The 25945-nt window shown below is 39.0% G+C and overlaps 1 protein-coding gene across 6 annotated transcripts in view; it reads right to left on the bottom strand.

Annotated features, from left to right (window-relative positions):
- The window catches only part of IMMP2L (inner mitochondrial membrane peptidase subunit 2), an 844357-nt gene that overhangs the window by 124297 nt on the left and 694115 nt on the right, over nucleotides 1-25945 (bottom strand). For all 6 annotated transcript variants that reach the window (XM_084646927.1, XM_084646924.1, XM_084646926.1 and 3 more), the window contains one exon: nucleotides 19816-19918. In XM_084646927.1, the coding sequence (XP_084503053.1) occupies nucleotides 19816-19918 (103 nt within the window). The remainder of the gene's footprint in view (nucleotides 1-19815; nucleotides 19919-25945) is intronic.

Genomic DNA, 25945 nt, shown 5'->3' on the forward strand with positions numbered 1-25945 from the left:
TCCCCTCCCAAGGGAACCCCCACCCTCTATCCCCACCTTGCCTCAGTCTTTGGCCACTGCCAGTCATCAACTAGCCCCTGTTCTCTGGGGCAGACTGCAGTACATAAGCCACTCAACACAGGTAAGGGGGGTTTGGACCTCCTGCCTCTGTCTGCCCTTGGGCTGCCCTCTGGAACCCCAGTACCTTTCTTTGGCCTTACACTAGGCCTGCAGCATGGGGGGTTTCCAGGCCAGAGCTCCCCAGCTCCTCTGGCCTTCCCCCAGCCCTGCTCCACCTTAGGTACCCAGATACGCTCCCCAGCAGCCAGGCCCTTCTCCCACTAAAGGCCAAGAGAGAGTGTCCTCCTCCTTCTGGCCCACTGCCCTCTTATAAGGGCCAGCTGGGCCCTGATTGCACTGGCTACAGCTGTGGCTGCTTGACCAATCAGCTTTTCTCCAGCAGGAGCCCTCTCCTGGGCTGCTTTTAACCCCTTCAAGGCAGGAGCAGGGTGACCACCCCACTACACTCCCCTTAACAGCAAAGCTGATGGTACTCTAATTAGCAAACATTTCTGAAATTTTAAAATGATGAGCACATAATTGCTTGAAAAATATGAGTCTTCTCTCTTCTGTTCCAAACTTAATGCCAAAAGATTTCATGGAAATGAAGACTCATGGTAAGACATGAAAAGTAAAACTGTCATTAATGCTATGTAATATTGTTATTCTGTGAATCATTTAAATTAGTCCCCAGAAAGCTGGCACTGTTCCATTTCAAAGGCATAATGCAAGTTTTTATTTCAGAAACTATAGAAGCAACTCTGCATTTTTTTCAATGAAAATTTAATTGTTTTAGTTCCCTGTGTCTCATTTTAAAATACATACATTCAAATGTAGATTGAGACCTTCTCTAGATGGCTAAGTAGAAAGTCTTGTAAAGTGAAATTCTGGCAGAAGAGTAAACTGTTTGATATTATTCCCAAGAATTAATTTATCTTTCCTGGTTATCTTTGGATCTTCAATTACCTCAACTTGCAGACAATACTAATTTCTCTTGGATTAAATTGTTTTCTTTCAAAAAAAGAGATTGCCCATTCTGACACATAAAACCATGGATAATATTGAATATTCATATATTAATATTTCATATTATCCATGGATAATAATGAAAAAGTTTTTTGTCAAGTGAATTTGATATCTTTGAACACAATTTCACCCTAAGTAGAGTCATGTTATGGTTAATTTTGCATGACTGCTATTTCTCACTGAGGCAAGAGATTTTCTAGAACACAAGATGGCACTAAGCAAAGAAGAAACCATCACATACTATAGGAGACTAGTGTACAGTAGTTGTATTAGCATTTAAATGCTACAAAACAGTTGGTAAACAAAATTCAGCGCAATTACATACAAATTTAACCTACGGTGCTGATGTCTACTCAGACGGATGACTTAATTTGGCGTTCAGATATCAGCCACTGATGTGGAAGGATTTGTTTAAAAACTTTTCATCTGATGGGTTGTTTTTACTAGCTCTTTGTTATACACAATAGACTCATAGCATAATTAGTTTCAGGAGAGGAATCATCTACTGTAAATGGTTTTGGGGGCCACACATGTGCTGTGGAAATGAGATGTGATCATTTGTCTTCTGTGATCTTACATGCTTTTGAAAATAGGAATGGAAAAATCCAGAAAAGTTGCATTTTGCAAAAGCTAAGGCATAGAGATTTTTATTTTTCCTCTCATTTTCCCTTTCTAAGCTGTAAGCTGCCATCAGATTCTCAACTTTCTCTGCAAACCGACAAGATACTTTATTAGAATTTGACATATGCAGACCTCGTAATACTCAGTATCTCAGTTTAACAGATGCAGGTTCTTTACTCTTTATCATCTGTACAACATAACTTGATTATTTTCTCAGTTTATCAAACAGTAGAGAAGAAAGAGAAACACTGGGTGTCAGGATAGATTTTTCTATTATTTTCAGAAACTTTCATCTTGTTTGTATGTTCTTAATTCTTTTGAGTTTTCAGAACTTTCAAAACTAGGTGAACAAAGTGGTTCTGTGCTGCTGTTTTATAAACATGGGCCTCCATTAAATTTCTCAGGAGAATTAGGAAGGTGAGCCCTCAATAGATGTGGGGTGATGCAGCTAGGAGAAGAGCTTGTAACAGTGGGCAAAATTTGTGTGGTATTGAATGTGTGTGTCAGGCTGGAAGGAATAATGCACTGTTTTTCAGAGCAATTGTTTTGAAGAACAAAACCCTAATAAGTTGATACATAGCAACAAGAGTAAAACTGATATCAGCATGCCCATGTAATTCAGATGGTGTTAATGTTCACAAAGAATTTGCAGAGCCTGTGAGAATGGGAACTATGTTTGGGTTATAGACTTCACTTGACTCTATTTTTTTCCTTTTTTGTTATGTGAAGTGTGATATTTCTGTGACTTCTAAAACTTTGTTCCTATCTAGTAACCCACAGCAATGGGCTGAGGAGTGGAGATTTCACACACACAGACAGCCAATGAGTGACAAATTGAAATGACATGCTCCATTGCTACTTTGTTGTTGAGGTAACCCAAGTGGCTTTTCAGTTTGTGATCCTGTCAAACAAATTTTTGTATGATGTACCAGGACAAAACTCTCAAAACCCTCCAACAAAAATAGAATTTCTGTTACATTGTATTTTTTAAGATGCAAGTCTTCTTTTATGTAGGTGCACCTTGTAACAGTGTAGTGAAATAAGGATCGCCATGACTGCCCAACTATATTAAATGATCAAGTAATTTGTTTATCTTTCTTATTTATTTAAAGAGGCAGCTTAAAGATGAAGCAATCTATTCTGCATTTCTTTATCACTTGAGAAATAAGAATTCCATCTAGTTTACTAATGCAAATGTAATACATTATTGCAGTAGAATGGTTGCCTCAGTTATTTAATATATTGGTATAGTACATCTTTAACTGAAAGTTATTTTGTTGAATGTACTTCATGCTAATGTACCTTATTATGATACCAGATAGTTCTGTATCTCATAGATATTGTGACAGTGGTTTAAGAGGAAAGTGCAAGAAAGCCCGTAATGGATCACTATGCAATATCCTGTAAATAAGGGGAATTTCTTCCTAACCTATACAGGTCAGTGATTAGCTTACATTATGAATCATGATGATTTTGTTCCTCCTAAAAATTGTTTTATCCTTTATAATGTAATTGTGGATGTTCTCATTATCCATCTAAAATATCTACTCTGTTTTTGAATCTTACTAAGCTCCTGGCCTCAATCTCTAAATACAATGGATATTTTGAAAGCCAATGTAAAACTGAAAAATGGCAATCACAGAACATACACATCTTCGCAAAAAATCTCTACAGCAATAAATGACTTTAGGGAAAACAGACATCTTCTCAACAATTACTCCACCAATTAAGTATAATTTAATTTTTCTGAACTTGTTTGACTAATTAACCTTTACGGATCTACTGAGATAATACAAGTAGAATGGATAGTAGTCAGCAAAGAAAAGCTGGACATGCACAAGTCCATCGGTCCAGATCTAATGTATCCCAGGGTGCTGAGGGAGTTGGCTGATGTGATTACAGAGCCATTGGCCATTATCTTTGAAAATTCATGGTGATCGGGGGGAGGTCCTGCATGACTGGAAAAAGGCAAATATAGTGCCCACATTTAAAAAAGGGAAGAAAGAGAACCCAGGGAACTACAGACCGGTCAGACTCACTTCAGTCCCTGGCAAAATAATGAAGCAGATCCTCAAGGAATCCATTCTGAAGCACTTGGAGGAGAGGAAGGTGATCAGGAACAGTCAACATGGATTCACCAAGGGCAAGTCATGCCTGACCAAGCTGATTGCCTTCTATGATGAGATAACTGGCCCTGTGGATATGGGGAAAGGATGGATGTGATTATATCTTGATTTTAGCAAAACTTTTGATACGGTCTCCCACAGTATTCTTGTCAGCAAGTTAAAGAAGTATGGATTGGATGAATGGACTATAAAGTGGATAGAAAGCTGGCTAGATTGTCGCGCTCAATGGGTGGTGATCAACAGCTCGATGGCTAATTGGCAGCTGGTATCAAGCGGAGTGCCCCAGGGGTCGGTCCTGGGGCCGGTTTTGTTCTACATCATTATTAATGATTTGGATGATGGGATTAATTGCACCCTCAGCAAGTTCACAGATGACACTAAGCTGGGGGGAGCGGTAGATATGCTGGAGGTAGGGATAGGGTCCAGAGTGACCTAAACAAATTGGGGGATTGGTCCAAAAGAAATCTGGTGAGGTTCAGCAAGGACAAGAGCAGAGAGTCCTGCACTTAGGAAGGAAGAATCCCCTACAGGCTGGGGACCGACTGGCTAAGCAGCAGTTCTGCAGAAAAGGACTTGGGGATTACAGTGGATGAGAAGCTGGATATGAGTCAGTAGTGTGCCCTTGTTCCCAAGAAGGCCAACGGCATATTGGACTGTATTAGTAAGAGCATTGCCAGAACATCAAGGGAAGTGATTATTCCCCTCTATTCAGCACTGGTGAGGCCACACCTGGAGTATTCTGTCCAGTTTTGGTCCCCCCACTACAGAAGGGATGTGGACAAATTGGAAAGAGTCCAGTGGAGGGTAACAAAAATTATTAGGGAGCTGGCGCATATGACTTATGAGTAGAGGCTGAGGGAACTGGGGTTATTTAGTCTGCAGAAAAGAAGAGTGAGGGGGGAATTTGGTAGCAGCCTTCAACTACCTGAAGAGGGGTTCCAAAGAGGATGGAGCTAGGCTGTTCTGAGTGATGGCAGATGATAGAACAAGAAGCAATGGTCTCAAGTTGCAGTGGGGAAGGTCTAGGTTGGATATTAGGAAACACTATTCCACTAGGAGGGTGGTGAAGCACTGGAATGGGTTACCTAGTGAGGTGGTGGAATCTCCATCCTTAGAGGTTTTTAAGGCCTGACTTGACCAAGCCTTGGCTGGGATGGTTTAGTTGGGATTGGTCCTGCTTTGAGCAGGAGGTTGGACTAGATGACATCCTGAGGTCTCTTCCAAACCTAACCTTCTGTGATTCTAAGAACAATGAAACCATGTAACAGTTCACCACTGCCTACATATAGAGCCCTGCAAATCCATGGATATCTGTTGTATATCCGCGGATATTCGCAAACTATTTTTGTGGATCGGATGTGGTTACAAATTTTGTATCCACACAGGGCTCTACCTACAGATTTTGAATATGGGAAAGGAACTTCCATTTCGAGCTTTTATTCTATCTAAGAGCAAAGTACAGCTAAATAGAAACAGTATAATGTATTTAGCAACAGGGAGCTTTTATCCGTCACTGTGCAGTATAAACATACTAATCCTCACAATATAATTGATCTCCATCTAGAAGCTGATGTTGACATTTGTGCCTATATTCCAAATGTGCATGGCAATTCTGGTGCATTTCAGTTTGAAAGTGGCACCTCTGCAAGGATATAGATTTTGGCTTTAAGCTGTATGTGGAGATCTAGGTTTGGAGTTGAATGAGTATTGGGGAACACGGCTGTATCAGAGTAAGTACATGGATGAGTGTGAAAGGAATGAGAGCAGTGCTATGAGAGCGAGGAAAGAGGAGTTGGAAATCTACACGAACTAAAGGAGGTATTGGGTCAAGGACAAACCTGGACGAAAAATCATTAGTGGATAGAAAGGTGAGTTAGTGGCAGTGAGAGAAGCACAACTCTACTACATTTATTTTTTTAAGGAACAGGGCTCTGATTTCTTATCTCTGCATTATTTCCTTCAACAAAGAGGTTGTATTGTTTTCAGGTCAACTGAAAGTGTCCTCGTACCTTCAGGTCCAAGAATCCTTTGTACAAGTTACCAGGTTGCCTTGTATTAGCCATCACAAAACACCTTAGAGTATCATGGAACAAAAAAGACCAGGCTTCACATTACTTAGATGTAAGGAGCAAATATCCCTTTAGAAGACACTTTTAACGGATCTGAATGTAAGCAACAAAGTTCCTAATACAATATACACAGACTAAAAAAAAAAATTATGTGAAATTGAAAGATACAGGGAAAGAAAGCAAGAAAAGTTTTATTCTTTGGCACTAAAAATATGTCTACATTGCATCAATGTTACAAATGTGTAGAGTTTGGGGAGGAGAATCACCCACACATGCTTATCTTAAAGTACTAAAGTATACTTTCATGCTCCCCTTCAGTTTGAGTACTCTTCTCACTTCCTTCCTATCCCCAAAAAGCGGGAACCCTGGCTTCCAGTCAGCTGTTATTCCCTCATTTCTCCTTCCAACAGGCTCTCTCTCACCTCCCTAGCCTGTCACCCAGTTCCCTCAGCCAAGCATCAGAACATTTTACCTCCTCCTCCAGTGGCTTGATAGATTTGAAATTATCCAGTTGACAACCAACCAGGGACTAGCTAGTTTCCAAAGGGTTGTATTTGGAGTTCAAAACTTCCAGTAATTTATCTTCTTCCTTTGGCATCTATTTTCCTCCTCCTCCCGCTTTTCCATTCATTGTGAGCTATTGTGTCAATGTCTTACCACCAGAGCTGTTTGTGAGGGCTTTATGGACCACCACAGACCCATATAGCGTGCAATTTGGCCCTATCCAGGAATTAGTTTTTAAAATTTTCATTTCAATGGGTTAACCTAGACCAGCTGCATTTCAAAAATCATCAATACATCACTGGCATGAAGTTCTTGGAATCAGGTTGTTTTCTCTTATTACAATTTCTCTTATTTATTACTGCCTAAATCCATCCTGCTCATACTGATGCTCCTCCTAATGAATTCCCAAAGACCTAAATCCTGCTGCATTCATAGCCTCTGCAGCTATCATTTCTTTGGTGAGAGCAAGGGGCATGCTCTGCATTTTCACATGCCAAGAAAAGAAAAATCTGTTTTGTTGGCCAAAAGGGCTACACTAAACACTATTTTTTGTCAATTAAAATCCAAAAGGCAGATAAAATCAACATGAGAGTTTGGAACAAGATCAACCTAGCAAATTGTGAAAAACAGCTCTTCCTCATGTAAAAACTGATCCACAAAGATGCCCAAGTCAGTGAGATTTGAAGTTAGCTATCACAGAAAGGCAAGCCATACAGGTAAAACTTTCCAAGCAACAGTTTTAGGGAATTTTGGAGGCAGTTACTTTTTCTGATTCCACTCTTCTTCCAGTGTACTACACCTTGTTTTGATCTTATGCGTCTCGTCTTATATTAGATATAGCATGTACATGGCCAAAAATCAATGTTAGATACTAGTTTCAAATCTGCTATAGAGCAGACCGACAGTCTATCACTTTGGCACCTAAATTATACAAATCCCAATCTCAGAAAAATGAAGTTATCTGAAGTTTCAAGCTATATAACCAACCCTTGGTATTAAAACAAAATATATCAATCGTCCCTGGCACAACACAAAACTGAATGCTCTAAACTGCTAACATTGTATTTGGTGAGCTTTCAGTCCTACTTCAAAATTTTCAACTAGCTTAACTACAGTGGAACCTGAGTGTGCTAGCAACATTGTGGAAACCCATAGCTCTTCAACCTTTTGACTTGGCTACATGCCAACCAAAAAGCTATATTCTACAAACAACATTTCTGAAATCCATACAGGAAAGTGTTTAATAAATTCCAAAAAGGTGCAATATGGCAGAAGTACCACTTAGCATACTCTACTCCAAAGCGGGAAAGCAATGATTACAGGGATCATTTACTCTACTATTAAGAAATGCAATCGAGTGTCTCCTTAAGAAAATACTAGATAAATCACTTTTACATTATATGAATTCTAAGGATCTCTTTTTTTTTGTTTTAATTGCAATGAACAAAACAGATTTTCACTATTAATATAACTGGGTATGCAACTTCCACCAGTTTATATTATCTGTCATGACAGGTGATAGCAAAACATCTTTCTTTCCTTTCCAATTACTAGTCCAGCACCCGCACTGGCATTGGTGTATTTGTGGTAGCCTGCCCAGGGATTCTAGCCCCGTAGGCTAAGAAATATTAAATCTTAAAAATCACCTCATTTTTATACAATCTTGCTTCCCCTCCTCCCCCCATTTCAATCTGATAGGCATTCAGCAGCTGATATCTCACAAACCCACAAGGATAACCAGATCCTGCTTCAGACCATGTGTAAAGTGGATCTCCTGCTTCCAGATGGTATAAAGCTACAGCTCTTGTATACAGTTCTCCTACTAGTTTTCAAGACAGTGCCCACGAAAATCACGTTGGAACTGAAGTGGATGAAGGAAGAAAGAAAGTTAGTAATTAGAGTAGTGCAATTTTATATTTCAAAATCTTGCAATGTGACAAGCTCAGAAATAAATGCTATATACCTATGGCAGGTTTCAGAGTAACAGCCGTGTTAGTCTGTATTAGCAAAAAGGAGGACTTGTGGCACCTTAGAGACTAACCAATTTATTTCAGCATAAGCTTTCGTGAGCTACATCCGATGAAGTGAGCTGTAGCTCACGAAAGCTTATACTCAAATAAATTGGTTAGTCTCTAAGGTGCCACAAGTGCTCCTTTTCTATATACCTATGGTTATCAAATGGTTGTAGAGAGTACATGCTAGTGATCTGTAGAGAGCTGCTGGTTCTCTTTTATGAGTCCAAATGCTAAACTGCATTAAAAGGCAGCTAAACATACGTTAAATACTTCCATGTAAGGAAGTGCTGTTGTCACAGAGTGGTATGTCACCATAAATGGGAGAGGAAGAGTACGTTTCTAAAATGTGGTCCACAATATGAACAAGTTTAATCCCACAAGAACCTCGATAAGATTCCCAGATTTATGACTGAACACAGCATTCGCTGGTAGCCCTCAAGGGTCACAATATGTCAGAGTTTAAAACCTCTTGCTGTTCCCCTGATCGGACAGTGAGAATTTTTGGTACTGGTCCATGACTGAATGAGATGATTCACTGAAAATTACATTTATTTGAAATCTCTGACAAAGGTTAATTTTTAAGCACTGAAAGCCCTGAGACCAAGTGAACAAAAATAACTATAAACAATGTTAGCAACACAAGGTGGGTCTTTTATTGGACCAAACTCGGTTGGTGAAAGAAACAAGCTTTCAAGCATACACAGAGTTCTTCTTCAGGACTGGGAAAAATATTCAGAGTGTCACAGCTAAATACAAGGTGGAACAGATTGTTTAGCATAAAGAGTTAGCACATGTTGCAACAGACCATTCAAGGTGAAGTGGACAGCTAACACCTCTACAGCTGTAGGACAAAGGAAGGTGAATAGGTTACAGATTGTTATGATGAGCCATAAAACCAGTGTCTTTATTAAGTCCACGATGTTTAGTGCCTAGCAAAGTTATGACTAATTCCCAGACTCGTCTTTTGAAGGTATTGTGCAGGTTTCCTTTGAAGATGAGGATTAAGAGGTCAGATATGGAGTGATCTCTTTGTGAAAAATGTTCACCCACAGGATATAGGGGGCTTTTGTCTTTTTTCATTTTCCTCTGCGAATTCATTCCAGAGCATAGTGATTCTCTCATTTCAAACATTAGGAAAGAGCTGCGTGGCCAGAGAACGGGGGCTGCTGGCCAGGAGCCCAGCAGCACAGAAGTAAGGGTGGCATGGTATGGTAACGGTATCCCTGGGATCCCAGTCCCACTGCAGGGCTCTACCCCCTACCTTTTTTTTCCCCCACCCACCCCATTTTTCTGCACGTCCTCTTCCCACCAGCTTTGTACCCTAGGCAGCTGCCCCGCTCGCCCCACCCTGGTTATATCCCTGGTAAAATATGTGGTTGTAAACATCTAAGCCACTCTTTCAAATAAACTTGTTATGACTGAATGTGTTGTTAATGACAATAACTGCCATATATTCAAAGTCATAACAAGTTTAAAATTTAAAATGAAATCATTTCTTGAGCCCTGGCACCTCTTTCATTACCAATTAAGCACCGGCTGTGAAATTTTTGCCTTGGAGTCCCCTGGGCAACAAATTATTTCAACAGAATGATCAGTTTAATAACCTTTTCCAACACAAAAGCTGTTTTTTCACAACACATAAAATAAGTATCTTCCTATGTCAGAGGAATGTTTATTATTCATTGTTACTTATCTGTACTGCATCATAGTTGCATGTGATACTTTATAAACAAGAAAGAACTTGAGGTACCTCTTTCAAGGATCTTATAAAGTAATTAACAGTTAACTAAAACAGGCCAGTGAAACCTCAGGACTGAGTAATATGGGCACAAAGCATCAATACACTGAATACAACACATCTGGTATGTTTGGATATACATGAACACAGAAATGTCAACAGCACTTCGGATGGATTTTACAAGAAGCAACATGGTTTACAAATTCTTTCAGTTTCTCAAACTTAAACCTGTTCCTGCTGTTTCCTAGAAAATACTATACATGTAAAACCTTAAACCTTTTATCAGGAGTGAATGAATTCATCTCTGAACTCCTGTTGTTTATGGAGTTTCCAAATGGTTTGGTCATGGCTCCTCAAACTGGAAATTCTGTCAGCAAGCATGAAGGATCAGTCAAATTCTTCCTTCCCTCTTTTCTGCCAGACTTGCTCACACTTAAGAGCAATTTTTTTTTATTATCAAGTACCATGGTCAAACATATTAAGTTTCTTCTGTCTATTTTCAGGAATGCTACCCGCTCTATCTTATATGGCTCCTACAATCCTAGTGTGAGAGTGCCTCACAACAAAGATTAATGCATTTATCCTCACAACATCCGTGTAATGTAGAGAAGAGGTTCCAGCAATTTTCTCCCAATAGAACCTTTCAGAGTGGAAGAAACATTGAGGTCAACTACTATATATCATAATTTTGAATCACACAAACCATTACAGAAAGAACTTTGCAAGACTGTTTGAATCAATATTCTTGCTCAGAAAAAAAAGTTGAACTTACATGGCCATTTTTAATCAATGAAAGTATTGTATTATTACCAACTCTCCCTACATTGAACCAATTTATTTATATTTGGGAACATTTTTATCTTATTCCTTTAAAAGGAACAAAATGTATATAACTATTAACATTGCTAATTCTATATTAACAGTGGACCACATATTTCACTAATGTTTTGCTTTTAACCCACTGCCATTAAATATACATTTCTGACAACATGACATAGGGTGACCACCCATCCCTTACTTCAAGGAACAGTCTTATTTTATTGATTTGTCTCTTAGGGTGACCACTTGTCCCTTATTTTAAGGGATATCCCTAGACTCCCTTATTTCATAAGTAAGAGAAGGCTGAATCAAATCTTTGCAGACCAGCATTAAGCAATATTTTCAGTGTAGAATTCAGACTGAAGAATTCAGACTGAAGAAACCAATCTTAACAAAAACTAGCCACAAAGCTTTAAAAAAAGATTTTCCTTTTGCATTGTCCTAAGACTGCAATGAATTGCACACCTGCAATAAAAATCATGTATCTGGCTTCTTGTTTGAGACTTTGTTAAAACATGACATTACATATTCAGAAATTTCTCCACTCCAATCCTCAGTTTTTGTACTTGTAACGTAAGTAAGGAAGTGCTAAGAAGAAATCAGAAAACTTCTGGAAAGGGAATGGTTCTTTAGTGGCGAAATAAAGAGCACATGCTTGCCACATAAGGGCACTAGTATGTTTTATCCCAAAGAAGGCTCAGTGAATACTGTGTGCAGGAGAAGGGGTAGGCTTTGAAACATGGTAGCCAGCTCCTTCTCCTCATTTCTTAAAACTTGAGGAATTTATGCTCAAATGCAGCAGAGGAAACAATATTTTTCTTGTGTAAACATACCTGGACAGATTGCAGAAACCTGCTAAATATTGACAGGTTTCAGAGTAACAGCCGTGTTAGTCTGTATTCGCAAAAAGAAAAGGAGTATTTGTGGCACCTTAGAGACTAACCAATTTATTTGAGCATAAGCTTTCGTGAGCTACAGCTCACTTCATCGGATGCATACTGTGGCTACAGTACGCATCCGATGAAGTGAGCTGTAGCTCACGAAAGCTCATGCTCAAATAAATTGGTTAGTCTCTAAGGTGCCACAAGTACTCCTTTTCTTTCTGCTAAATATTGATTCTGTTAAGGCTGAGCTTGAAATTAAAGTTAATTTCAAATTGTACATGTAAGGAGTTTAATGAATGGATTTAAAAAAAAGTCAAAGATATTATGAGTTTTAATACATTTCACTATAAGTACTATTTTAAACATTAAATTGATGCTTATGATGATGGCAATGTATACTTGAGGGTAGTATAAAAGCACACACGAGAAAAAAATATACATGGTATGCCATGGGAAATGGTGTTTCCTTCAAGTGTCCCTTAAAATAAAGTGTCATCCCTTATTTTTCATGTGATTTTTTCCTTATTTCTGACCAAAAAAGATGGTCACTTTACATGACTACTAGTGATTTACACAAGGCATTGAGATCAAATGGACTAAATGCCTACCTTAATACTGAGAAACCCACAACATGGTAACATTTCTCCTATCTGAAAATAAAATCTGGTCAAAAATAATTCTTTATAGTGCTGCAGTCACCAAAACTGAAAACTGCATTTGAGTTAGTAGTGATGGAGCTATAGATACTCTTCATGCCCAGAAAACAAAAATAATCCCCAAAATGTACGTTCAATGAGTTTCTAAATTAAGTACAAGTATATCTTGCTAGGAACACCAGCATAGGTCAAAAAATCATAGTGTGAAGCCATAGAAAAGTTCTATTTCTACTCAAACAGGATCACTTTAGGATCCATGTAGAAGAGGATATAATGCTGCAGATTCTGGAGAATGATTTATTAAATTAAAGAGCATTTCAAACTATATCCTGAGTACTGATAAAGTCAATAGAAAGTCGATAAAAGTCAATAGAAAGTCTCCCATTGGGCTTTTGTACAGAATCATAGGATTGGAAGGGACCTCGAGAGATCATCTAGTCCAGTCCCCTGCACTCATGGTAGGACTAAGTATTATCTAGACCATTCCTGACAGGTGTTTGTCTAACCTGCTCTTAAAAATCTCCAATGATGAAGATTCCACAACCTCCCCTTATTCCAGTGTTTAACCACCCTGACAGTTAGGAAGTTTTTCCTAATGTCTAACCTAAACCTCCTTTGTTGCAATATAAGTCCATTGCTTCTTGTCCTATCCTCAGAGGTTAAGAAGAACAAATTTTTCTCCCTCCTCCACGTAACAACCTTTTATGTACCTGAAAACTGTTATGTCCCCTCTCAGCCTTCTCTTCTCCAGACTAAACAAACCCAATTTTTTCAATCTTCCCTCATAGGTCATGTTTTCTAGACCTTTAATCATTTTTGTTGCTCTTCTCTGGATTTTCTCCAATTTGTCCACATCTTTCCTGAAATGTGGCACCCAGAACTGGATACAGTACTCCAGATGAGGCCTAAATAGCACAGACTAGACAGAAGAATTACTTCTCATGCCTTGCTTACACAATCCTGCTAATACATCCCAGAAGGATGTTCACTTTTTTTGCAGCAGTGTTACACTGTTGACTCATATTTATCTTATGGTCCACTATGACCCCCAAATCACTTTCCACAGTACTCCTTCCTAGGCAGTCATTTCCAATTTTGATGTGTGCAATTGATTGTTCCTTCCTAAGTGGAGTACTTTGCATCTGTCCGTATTGAATTTCATCCTATTTACTTCACACCATTTCTCCAGTTTGTCCAGAACATTTTGAACTTTAATCCTATCCTCAAAAGCACCTGCAAATCCCCCCCCCCCCCAGGTTGGTATCATCCGCAACTTTTATAAGTGTACTCTCTATACCATTATCTAAATGATTGATGACGATATTGAAAAGAACTGGACCCAGAACTGATCTCTGTGTGACCCCACTCATTATGCTCTTCCAGCATGACTGTGAACCACTGATAACTACTCTCTGGAACAGTTTTCCAACCAGTTTTGCACTATTCTTATAGTAGCTCCATCTAGGTTGTATTTCCCTGGTTTGTTTATGAGAAGGTCATGTGAGACACTATCAAAAGCTTTACTAAAATCAAGGTATACCACATCTACTGCTTCCTCCCTATCCACAAGGCTTGTTACCCTGTCAAAGAAAGCTATTGGTTTGGCATGATTTGTTCTTGACAAATCCATGCTGACTATTACTTCTCATCTTATTATCTTCTAGATGTTTGCAATCTGATTGCTTAATTATTTGCCCCATTATTTTTCCTGGCACAGAACTTAAGCTGACTGGTCTGTAATTCCCCATGTTGTCCTTATTTCCCTTTTTATAGTTTGGCACTATATTTGCTCTTTTCCAGTCTTCTGGAATCTCTCTCTTCATGGGGTCTTCCATAACTTTTCAAAGATAATCTGTAATGGCTCAGATATCTCCCCAGACAGCTCCTTGAGTATTCTAGGATGCATTTCATCAGGCCCTGGTGACTTGAAGACATCTAACTTGTCTAATTTTTAACTTGTTCTTTTTCCTATTTTAGCCTCCGATCCTACCTCATTTTTCCTGACATTCACTATGTTAGACATCCAATCACCACCAACCTTCTTGGTGAAAACCGAAACAAAGAAGTCACCTCTGCCATTTCCACATTTTTTGTTATTATCCCCCCACCCTTATTGAGTAACGGGCCTACCCTATTCTTGGTTTTCCTCTTGCTTCTAATGTATGTAGAATGTTTTCTTCTTACCCTTTATGTCTCTAGCTAGTTTGATCTCGTTTTGTGCCTTGGCCTTTCTGATTTTATCCCTACATCCTAGGGTTATTTGTTTATATTCATCCTTTGTAATTTGACCTAGTTTTCACTTTTTATAGGACTCTTTTGATTTTTAGATCATTGAAGATCTCCTGGCTAAGCTAGCGTGGTCTTTTGCCATACTTCCTCTCTTTCCTACGCAGTGGGATAGTTTGCCCTTGTGCCCTTAACGTCTCGTTGAAAAACTACCGTCTTCAATTGTTTTTCCCCGTAGACTTGCTTCCCATGGGATCTTCTCTACCAATGCCCTGAGTTTGCTAAAGTCTGCCTTCTTGAAATCCACTGTCTTTATTTTGCTGTTCTCCCTCCTACCATTCCTTAGAATCATGAACTTGATTATTTCATGATCACTTTCACCCAAGCAACCTTCCACTTTCGAATTCTCAACCAGTTCCTCCCTATTTGTCAAAATCAAATCTAAAACAGCCTCTCCCCTAGTAGCTTCCTCCACCTTCCAAAATATTTTTTTTCTCCAATATATTCCAAGAACTTGTTGGACAATCTGTGCCGTGCTATTTTCCCAACAGATGTCTGAGTAGGTTGAAGTCCTCCATCACCACCAAGTCCTGTGCTTTGGATTATTTTGTTAGTTGTTTAAAAAAAAGCCTCATCCACCTCTTCTTTCCTTGTTAGGTGGTCTGTAATACACCCCTACCATGACAATCACCCATGTTTTTTTACCCCTTTTATCCTTTCCCAGAGACTTTCAACAGTCTGTCTCCTATTTCCATCTCAACCTCAGTCTAAGCGTATACATTTTTAATATGCAAGGCAACACTTCCTTCCTTTTTTCCCTGCCTGTCCTTCCTGAGCAAGCTGTACCATTCTATACCAATATTCAAGTCATGTGTATCATCCCACCAAGTCTCTGTGATGCCAGCTATGTGCAGGCTCATTATGAAAGTCAATTGAACAAGTACCATTTGACTTCAATGGGCATTCTATCAGGCATTAATTGTGTAAAGCACTTTCAAATCCTAAACTGGGAAACATTCTGAAAAGTAAAGTAGTAGCTATAGAAGTAGTACATTTACAAAATGAATCCTGGTATTTAATTTGAAAGAATTTGTTATTACTACTGTGTAGTACTACTGCCACAATTCTTTCCCAAGAAACATTTCTTAGATGAACTCACAACTGAATAATAGCTTTACTGGAATTAAAAACATAAAGCAGTCTCTTAAAAGCAAAACCATATATCATCCAACACTGCATTCTTAGGTCTCTGTAATATTCCAATTAAACCAGAATAAGGTGATATAATAAATGTTTGGCTTTACCCTCATAAAAGCTTGAAAACAGAACTGGTTCACTGAAGAGATATCACTAACCCAGTCCAGCTAACTGAACTAAAATCATTCTAGATGTAATTTTTTCATCCCTTAAATTAAAAAACAAAACAAAGGCGGCAAGGATCACCGAGTTCTTTTCGTGGTTATTGCCTGGCATTTAAAATAGCTTATTTCAGCCAATATAAATGGCAGACATGACTTGCAAAACTTATGCTATGTCTATACTGCCCCACAGTTCAGACTGTGGAGTTGTGAATAGCAGTGCATACCAAAGAGCTGTGCTGGAATTCCCCTGTGTGGATTGCAGGCACAAACTTAAAGGTTCCTAGGTTGCTTTATTATAATGCTCCACAAACAAGAAACTTTAGTTCACACCTTCAGAGTCCTATGTGGAGTGTTACAGCTCAGCACTTTGGTGTGCACTGCTATTCATTCTCCTATAGTCCAAACTGTGGGGCAGTGTAGAGAAGACCTCAGATTGAACCAGGCAATATCAAAGTAACAACAATGCAGTACCTTTTTGTCTGTGCTGCACAAAGCAGTTTTTTAAAGGACAAAATTCAACAACTGCATTACTTAAATAACTTCCTTGCATGCTGGATTACATTAACATTTAAATCAGTAGTCGTCCAGCTATACTATACAGTTATCTGTGTTACTAATTCAGCACAGTTTATAGATGTAGTGGTGTTTGAATTAAATTAATGCTTAAATTGAAGTCAGAAAAAAAAACCTACTAGACAGAGAGGAACTATAAAGCCATTTTGAGGGTCCCTTGACTTTTTCTGCAATATATTTTCACTACAGTTAAAAAAAAAGTATTTTAATGTATAAACTTGAGAAAAAAAGAAAAGGAGGACTTGTGGCACCTTAGAGACTAACAAATTTATTTGAGCATAAGCTTTCGTGAGCTACAGCTCACTCTTATGCTCAAATAAATTTGTTAGTCTCTAAGGTGCCACAAGTACTCCTTTTCTTTTTGCGGATACAGACTAACACGGCTGCTACTCTGAAACTTGAGAAAATTGTCTATACATGCCTTGAAATTCTCATCTTGGTCCTACTAAAATCAGATAGATACAAAAAGGCTAAAGGATACAATGGATAAAATGTTTTAGGAACTATATAATGATTATCATCATCTGTCAAAGGTCGTTCACATTTTAGGATTCATAACCCCCAAAGATGACATATAAATTAGCCCTTGAATGATCCCAATATGTTTGTCTTATCACCTAGTCCATTAAGCCATTACACATTATTCTACAAGTGAAAAAATGATTTCTATCTGTTCTCAATTCCATAATTTACATATATGCCCATGTAATTCATTATGCTTATCCACAAAACATAACTATATCTGACTTTATCTATAGTATATAAGCTTTTTTTTTTATTGTAATTAAAGGAATACCATCAAAGTTAATAGCCCTAAAATGTAATCTACATTAAAGATAATTTTTTGTACTGGGCCCTTTTAACCCAGGAAAATGCATTGGTTCCTCCAAATTGGAGTTGTGGCACAGATAACATTCAAACTACTCTCTGGAGTGACCTCTATTACAACAAAGCAAGGACATTGGGTTCCTTTCTTGCCATTGTGCAGTCTTTTCATTCTGACTGACTGTTCTATTCTTATGAAAGAAAAGGTATTAAAAAGAAGAAGAATATGCCTCTGAATGCCTTGAGAGTACAATCCTAATATATTCAGTATCCTACAAGAATTGGTCAGGCAGAGGAATGGACATTGTGATATGCCAATCTGTTCATAACATATGTAAGTCTGCCTCCACAAACCAAAACACGTGTAGGCGAAACATTAGTCAATAGGAGCTAAAGAATCCCTAAGTCTGCATTTTATCTTTTTCTGCAGATGTACATATTTATGATTTTTAGTCAATCCTCATAGCTAGTTTCTTCCCACAAGAGCGCGCTTGTCACCTTTTCCTTTATATTTTCAACTGCTGCTATAATTTAAATCTGAAGAAAAATATCTATTTACATTTGATACTTACTCAAAATTTAACTCAACCAATACAAACCTTTTAAATGGTTCTATACATATTTCCCAAAGTCAACTGTGTGGAATGCTAGAAAGCTTGCATTGTCAAAAGTTATCACAATAGTTCTCTGACAGTGCCTATTCACTCAGAAAAGAGGTGGGAACTTATCTCATGGTAACAAACATGAGGTAAATCGCAGAGAAAAGGTAGTTTATAGTTTTCACATGCATTAGCACAATGGGGGAGACTAGGATGTACCTTGACCTACCAACTCCTGTGAAAACTACTAACTGCCTTGTCTTCACTAGGATTTTATCACATGTTGTTTAACATGTGTTAGCTAATGCAAGTTAAAAACACACCTTTTTCCTAGTGAACAGAAGGCCTAAATATTTCAGAGTAGTTTTACACTGGTGAGGTTACCATGACAAAATACAAGAAGTAACAGGAAAATGGTGAGGATGGGATTGTGGGTATTGATGGGATTGTGAGAGAGACTGTGGATAAAAAGACAACCAGTAACAATACAGAGAGGGAGAGATATGCATGGGTCAAGTGGGAAAAAAAAAAGTCTAGTGGCCAGAAGAAGAAAAAAAAGGGGAACTCTAAAATTTACTGTCAAAAAACTGACAGAGCAGAAAGGGAGAATAAAAAAAAAATCATTAGTGATGTGGCCCTTGAAGCAGATAGTGAGACAAACTACAAGGGAGGTGAAAGAGATTAGGGCAATAGCATCCCACTGGTCCAGCCAGGTAGGAGGTCTTTGAATCTTAGATACTCTCACGCTTTCCTCTTCATGTCACGTTATTGGAGGTAGATTATCAGAGGCCAAACTCTGCCACCCTCACTTAAATTGAGCAGTATCTACTCCACGATAGTCTAATTAAATTAAATGGCCCTACTTCAGATGTAAAGTGCTAACAGAATTTGAGTAAGGGTCACAGAATCTGGCATGAATTTCCCATGACAACCAGTCGTTTTATCATTTTAGAATAGAATCATTTCTAAGTAAAGAGGTAAACAAAACTGCATGTATAACATGAGAAAAATGATTAATATCTCCAGGGCAGAATGCAGAGAAGATGAGCCTAAATTTCTGTATGTCAGACAAAGTGAGCAATTAAAAAAAAAAAGCCAGAAAACTGAAACCCTGAAAAGGACATCCCGTCTTTCCATAGAGACCAAGTGTATCCAGGTCATGTCATTTTAGCACTCTAAATCTGAGTTTTTAGCTTTTGTTTTGTAAATACTTGTATGCAACTGGAGACACTCGCCATTTAGGGTGAGTTTTTTCCCTCTTACATTGAGAATTGATTAGACAGACAAAGTGCCCATTACTTCATACTTTCTTCAACATATTGATTTATCAGTTAACATTTGCTGAGTATCGTTATAGCTCACTGGCTCCAAATCAGGAGAGAACTACTGGGAGGGAAAAACTTGAAGTTGCATCAGCTGGCAACAGATCCTAAGGGACCATCTGTCAGCTGCCCCCATCCCTCAAAACTGCTCCCTCGCCCCTCAGTTCTTCCCTCTGCTTCTTGTAGGGGAGTTAAAGACAATCTCTGTTATTTGTGCCACTTAGGTAGTGCAAAGAGAATGGAGCAAGATCTGTCCCTCCATCTTGATTAGAAGAAACATTTCAAGGCACATGGATTCTCTCTAAAATCATGACTGCTAATACTGGAAATGAATACTTATCTGAGTAACGCATCAGATATGATTTGCTCTCCAACTGCAAACATAAAATGATACATAGTGAATGTGACTTACCGGGCCAAAAGCATTACTGTCAAAGCTGTGCCCGTGGTGATCACCTTCCACCCATATATGGCCATGAGGAATTTTCACATACTTGTTTTTGTACCCGATGGTTCTAAAAGACAGATGCAACAACAATTAGCAGTGTACATATATATATATACACACAGGTCAAAACAAATAAATAAACATAAAACATTTTTGTTAAGAAATTCCTGTTATTTATTACCTTGTGGCCTGATCCTTCAAACGGAGCTAAATGCATGCAGAATTTTACTGCTTGTGAGTAGTACCATTGACTTCAGTATGCCTACCACATGAGAACACATGTGCTAGTGTTTCCAGTATTAGGTCCTTCTTTAATAAACACGTTTTCTTTTTGCAAATACTTAACACAGCAAGAAACAAAAGACATGTACGTTACTGAATGACTAAGCAGGTAATCGACCTTTTCCATAATCATTAGTATGAACTCTTTGAAGCATCACATTTTCACTCCAGTAAAATTCAGGTGATCATATGTTGTACTTAAATATGAAGGTATTTTAAGACAAATTTCCTATGTGCAGTGCAATGTTTGCACCATCTTATTTAGCAAAAATAACCAGACAGCTCTGCGCTGGCTGCAGATTTAGCATTTAGACTCCTGCAGTCATGTGATCTTGGGTTATGATCTCCTCAAATTTCATAAGCTAAACAGGATTGAGTTGGGCAGTCCTTCAGGGGAAGCCCAAGTGCTGCAGAAAGTGATACATGGGGTTCAAGAAGGGTCACTCTTTGCTGCAAGTCAGTACTGAACCAGTGCCCCAGAATGAGACTAGGAAGCACCATGTTACTAGATGTGTCAATTTTGGAGAAGAACACAAACCCAAGATCCTGAATACAAAAAACTGTTACATTTCATTCATGGAATTTAACATCAATTTTCAACATCTTTCACAATTCCAACCTGCCCAGTACCACACATAAGCTTGCCAACTTTCTAATTGCACAAAACCAAACACCCTAGCCCCACCCCTTCCCTGAGGCCCTGCCCCCACCCACTATATTCCCCTTCCCTTGCTGGCTCGCTCTCCCCCACCCTCACTCACTTTCACTGGGCTGTGGTAGGAGGATAGGGGGTGGGGGTGGGGGTTCCAGCTGGGGGTGCGGGCTCTGGGTTAGGGCTGCGGACGAGGGGTTTGAGGTGAAGGAGGGAGCAGCCATTCAGCATCAAGACAGGGGTCTGTCCTGTCTCCTTTTTTGTTTATGCTAGTCATCAACTATGGATTAAAACAATGTGACAGTGATACATACGGCCTAAAATGGAACAGTTCCTGGCTAACGGATCTAGACTTTGCTGACGTCATCACTCTTATCAATGAAGAAGCCAACGGACTACAAAAATGTACAAACCAAGTAAAAGAAGTAATGGAGAAGATAGGTTTGACATACCATAGGAAAAAATGTGAAGTCATGTTAATAGGGACTATAGGGACAGAATCAAAACTGAAGAGGAGGTAGTTGTCCCACACTATTTGGCACTGGTGAGACCTGAGCTGGAGAAGTGTGTCCAGTTTTGGGCATCAGACTTTGCTAAAAAAAATACTGCAAAGAGTCTAGAGAAGAGCAATCAAAATGATAAAAAGTTTTGAAAACCTGACTGATGAGGACAGATTTAAAAAACTAAGCATGTTTAGTACTGAGAAAAGAAAATGGATTGTGGGGGAGGAAGGGGCAAACAGTTTTCAAATACGTTACAGACTGTTACAAAGAGGATTGTGATCAATTGTTGTCCATGTGCACTGGAAGTAGGACAAGCAATAATTGGCTTAATCTGCAGTAAGGGAGATTTAGGTTATATATTAGGAAAAACTTTCTAACTACAGTACAACCCAGTTTATCTGAGCCTCCATATTAAATGAACTGGCCATGTGGGGCTTGAGCTGTCAGCCCCAGATGGCCTGAGCCCTGCCGCCCAGGGCTGACAGCTGGAGATGGGAAAGATCTTTCCCCAGTCTCCTGAATATCTGAATTTTCCATTATCTGATCTGGCCCTAGTCCCAATTAGATTAGATAAACAGAGTTCCACTGTATAAGGGCAGTTCACCCCAGGAACAGGCTTTGAAGGGAGGTTGTGGAATCCCGGATACTGGAGGTTTTTAAATATAGGTTGGACAAACACCTGTCAGGGATGGTCTAGGTAGCTTTAAATTGCCTCAGCCCTGGAAGCTGGACTAGATGACCTCTCAAGGTCTCTTCCAGCCCTATATCTCTATGATTCTATGAAATTATCTGCAGTCCTTAGGCTTCTAGCAAGTTGTCCTGTGTGCAAAAGTTGGGCACAAATGACCTAGAATGTCATTTTTCAGGTTTACATGTAGCTGGTATAAAACAAACCTAAAATGTTCAGACCCTATCAGACATGTATGCTATACATTTCAATACAATGTTAACTCTACTAGAGGTGTAATAGAGCATGATGGTAAAGACTGTATTCATGCTTACTTCTGGTCTTAGATCAATAATTTTATTTTGGGGAGAAAGGTTGTTTATTCTAGTCAATGCACTGGATCTGGTTAAGGCTAAGGAGATCTGAAGAGTATTCCTGGCTTTTACACAGACTTTCCTCTGCGACCTTGGACAAGTAACTTAATTTCTTTTGTGACCTCAGTTTCCAATAGGTAAAGTGGGGACAATCATACATCTCTATTTTGCAGGGATGTTATGAGGATAGTTACTGTTTGTGATGTTCTGAGATACTACAGTGTCCTGGAAAATAGTCTATAAATATATAAATTAAAGGTTCTTTTATGCTCAGATTCTATCTCTTGACCAAAAAAGTGAATTGGGCAATTAACTTCAATTTGTATTTCAATAACTATTGATTCATCAAGCCACAATGCATTTTTCATCTAATTTTAATCCACATTTCCAGCTACCTACGATGTGACAAGAGATACACTGAAAATAGATACATAACTCTAGGCAGGTTTTAGCTTGGAAGCAAGTAGGAAGTAATGATCAGCACTAATTATTTATTTTACAAATTGCAAACCCCAACAATCCCACTTTAAAATAGCTTTGTGGGCAACTAAAAGAATGACGCCAGGAGAACTATTTTTTCAGTGGAAGTTCCTTCTGCAGTTCAGCTGACAAGGTAAGAACCCACTTCTTTGAAAATGGACTCAGAGACACACATAATCAGAAACTGGCCTGATTAAAGATTAGTTTCCAAAATTCAGTTAATGAATCAGATAATTTAACAGATCCAAAAAATGTCTTGGGTTGGTAAATATATATACCTTTTAAGGAATACAGCCCCAAATTCTGCAAGATGTAAAACACTGTGGCATTTTGCAATTCTACCCATGACTTATAATGTTTTATAAATGTGACACAGCTAAACTTCCTTGAAGCTATAAGGTTGTACTTATCAAAACATATTTGAGATAACAACAGAGATGTTTTCATGCTATTAAGAATTCTCTTAGGAAATAAGTTAAATGCTTTAAGCAGCTCCCCTGCTCTGTTTCAATAATACTTTTATAGAATACTATACAAGAACACGTTTTAATAAAGTATTTCAAAATGAAAGCCCAGAGAAGTGGTCTACTTGTCAAAATTATTTAATACCTACTTTCTATTCCACTACTGTTATGGACATAGCTAGACATCACTTAATTCCCACTTAAATTCTGTTTTGAAGGTAAGAGACTAAAGTATTCTACAGATTTTGGGCTGGCCCTCTGCACATGGGTGAATTTTACCTGGAGAGCTTAGGGACTTGATAAAGCCTGTAGTAATATTTTAACTCTACCCTCTTGTCTGTATGCAGTGCAATATGGTCATTAATAATATAATCACATATTATGATTGCCACAGACTCTCTGCTTCATTCAGTACATAGGCTGGTGAGTATGTAGTGAATGACGTAACGGAAATAACGAACAAGACAAAGGTACTACTATTCTTGACGTCATTGTAGCCCAAATTCTTGGCCCTATCATACTAACTCCCATATGAAAATTTTTGCTAATAAAATTTGATTGTTCATACGTTCATAGAAAGAACACAAAAGAGCATGAAGCAACAAACCAAACTATTCAATATTTTCCCAACTCCAGTCAAAGCAACATCCTCTACTCAAGGACCTCTTCCAGCGCAGCTCACTTTTACAGAAGTGCTCCTCTTTATTTCCTTCCCATTCTTCCTCCTACATTTCCCCAAATTATTTTCATGAGAGAGAGTGTGTCACCAGAATGGAAGGAAAACTTCACACAAATACTCGGGGGGATGGGGGCGGTGGGTGGGTTGTGGCACTCAAAGACTTCATTTGTAGTTCATAGATTCCAGGTCAGAAGGGGCCGTTGTGGATACGCGCTCAGTTAAAAATTTACACTGTATTGCCAGTCTCAATTTGTCTAGCTTCAACTTCCAGCTGTTGGATCATAGTATACTTTTTTCTGCTACACTGAAGAGCCCATTATTAAATATTTGTTCCCCATGTAGTTACTTAAAGATGATAATCAAGTCAGCCCTTAACCTCTTTGTTAAACTAAACAGGTTGAGCTCCTTCAGTTTATTGCTATAAGGAATGTTTTATAATTCTTTAATCACCCTCGTGGCTCTTCTCTTCCTGAATTGTGCGCACCAGAACTGGACACTGTTTCAGCAGTGGTCACACCAGACCCAAATACAAAAGGTAAAATAATCTCTCTACTCCTCCTCAAGATTCCCATTTATGCATCCAAGGATCACATTAGGACTTTTGGCTGCTGCATCACACTGGAAGCTCATGTTCTGCTGATTATCCACCACAACCCCCAAATCTTTTTCAAATTTGCTGCTTTCCAGGATAGAGTCTTCCATCCTTAGGTATAACCTACATTCTTTGTTCCTAAGATTATACATTTACATTATGCTATATTAAAACACATATTGTTTGCTTTTGCCCAGTTTACCAAGTGATCCAGATTTCTCTGAATCAGAGACCTGCCCTCTTCATTATTTACCACTCCCTCAATTTGGGTGTCATCTGCAAACTTTATGTTTTTTATGATTGTATGTTGTTTTCCTGATCACTGATACAAGTGTTAAATAGCATAAGACCAAGATGCAATCCCTGCGAATGCCCACTGGAAATTCACCTGCTCAATGAAGTTTCCCAATTACAGTTACATTTTGAGACCTATCAGTTAGCCAGCTTTTAACCCACTTAATGTGTGCCATTTTATATCATTCTAGTTTTTTTAATCAAAATGTCTTCAAGAAGCCACCACAAAATCCCCAAGAATATCCTCTTTTATTATGACTAGCACACCTTGAGTGGGAGGAGAAACAGCTTTTCCAAATCTATTAACACAGAAATGCAATCTGATCTGTATGGGTGGATCTTACACCTGCACAGAGCTCCACCTACCTCAGTGGGGCTTCTATAGGTACAGGAGTGCAATCAGAGACTGCAGGGGCCTAGTGCAAAAGGAAAGTTGTCACAGGCACCGACTTTTCATTGTGCCGGTGGGTGCTTGACCCCCAGCTCTGCCCCAGGCCCCGCCCCCATGCCACCCCTTCCCTCAATTCAACACTCCCGCCCCACCTCTTTCCGCCCCCGCTCCACCCCCACCACTTCCTGCCCCCTCCCCCGAGCATGCCATGTCCTTGCTCCTCGTCCCGCTCCCAGCCTCCTGCACGTGAAACAGCTGACTGCGGTGGAGAGGAGGCATGGGGAGGGAGTGGGAGGTGCCGATCAGTGGGGCCTGCTGGCAGGCAGGAGGCACTCGGGGGAGGGGGAGGTGCTGACGGGGGGCTGTCAGTGGGTGCTCTGCACCCACCATTTTTTCCCCATGGGTGCTCCAGCCCCAGAGCACCCACGGAGTCTGCACCTATGGAAGCTGTTACAGATGATAGGAGTTATAGTTGGTCTTTCTTTTTACTTTTAACAATATTCAGTGCATAAGTATTTCTGCCCCTAAAATAAGACAGAAAAAATCTTTGTTACTGTATGTAAGAGGATTATGGACATTGTAGTCATTAAAAGGAAATAATCTGCAAAATTCTCATATTGAGAAGCAAAAAATAAATAAATTAAATGAGGATAATGATGTCATGGTTCTTGGGTACCCAGGACTGAGGTCCCCTTGTTACTCCCAGCCTCCAGCAT

This window comes from Lepidochelys olivacea (genome assembly GCF_965140295.1).
Source record: "Lepidochelys olivacea isolate rLepOli2 genome assembly, chromosome: 1".
NCBI lineage: Eukaryota > Metazoa > Chordata > Testudines > Cheloniidae > Lepidochelys > Lepidochelys olivacea.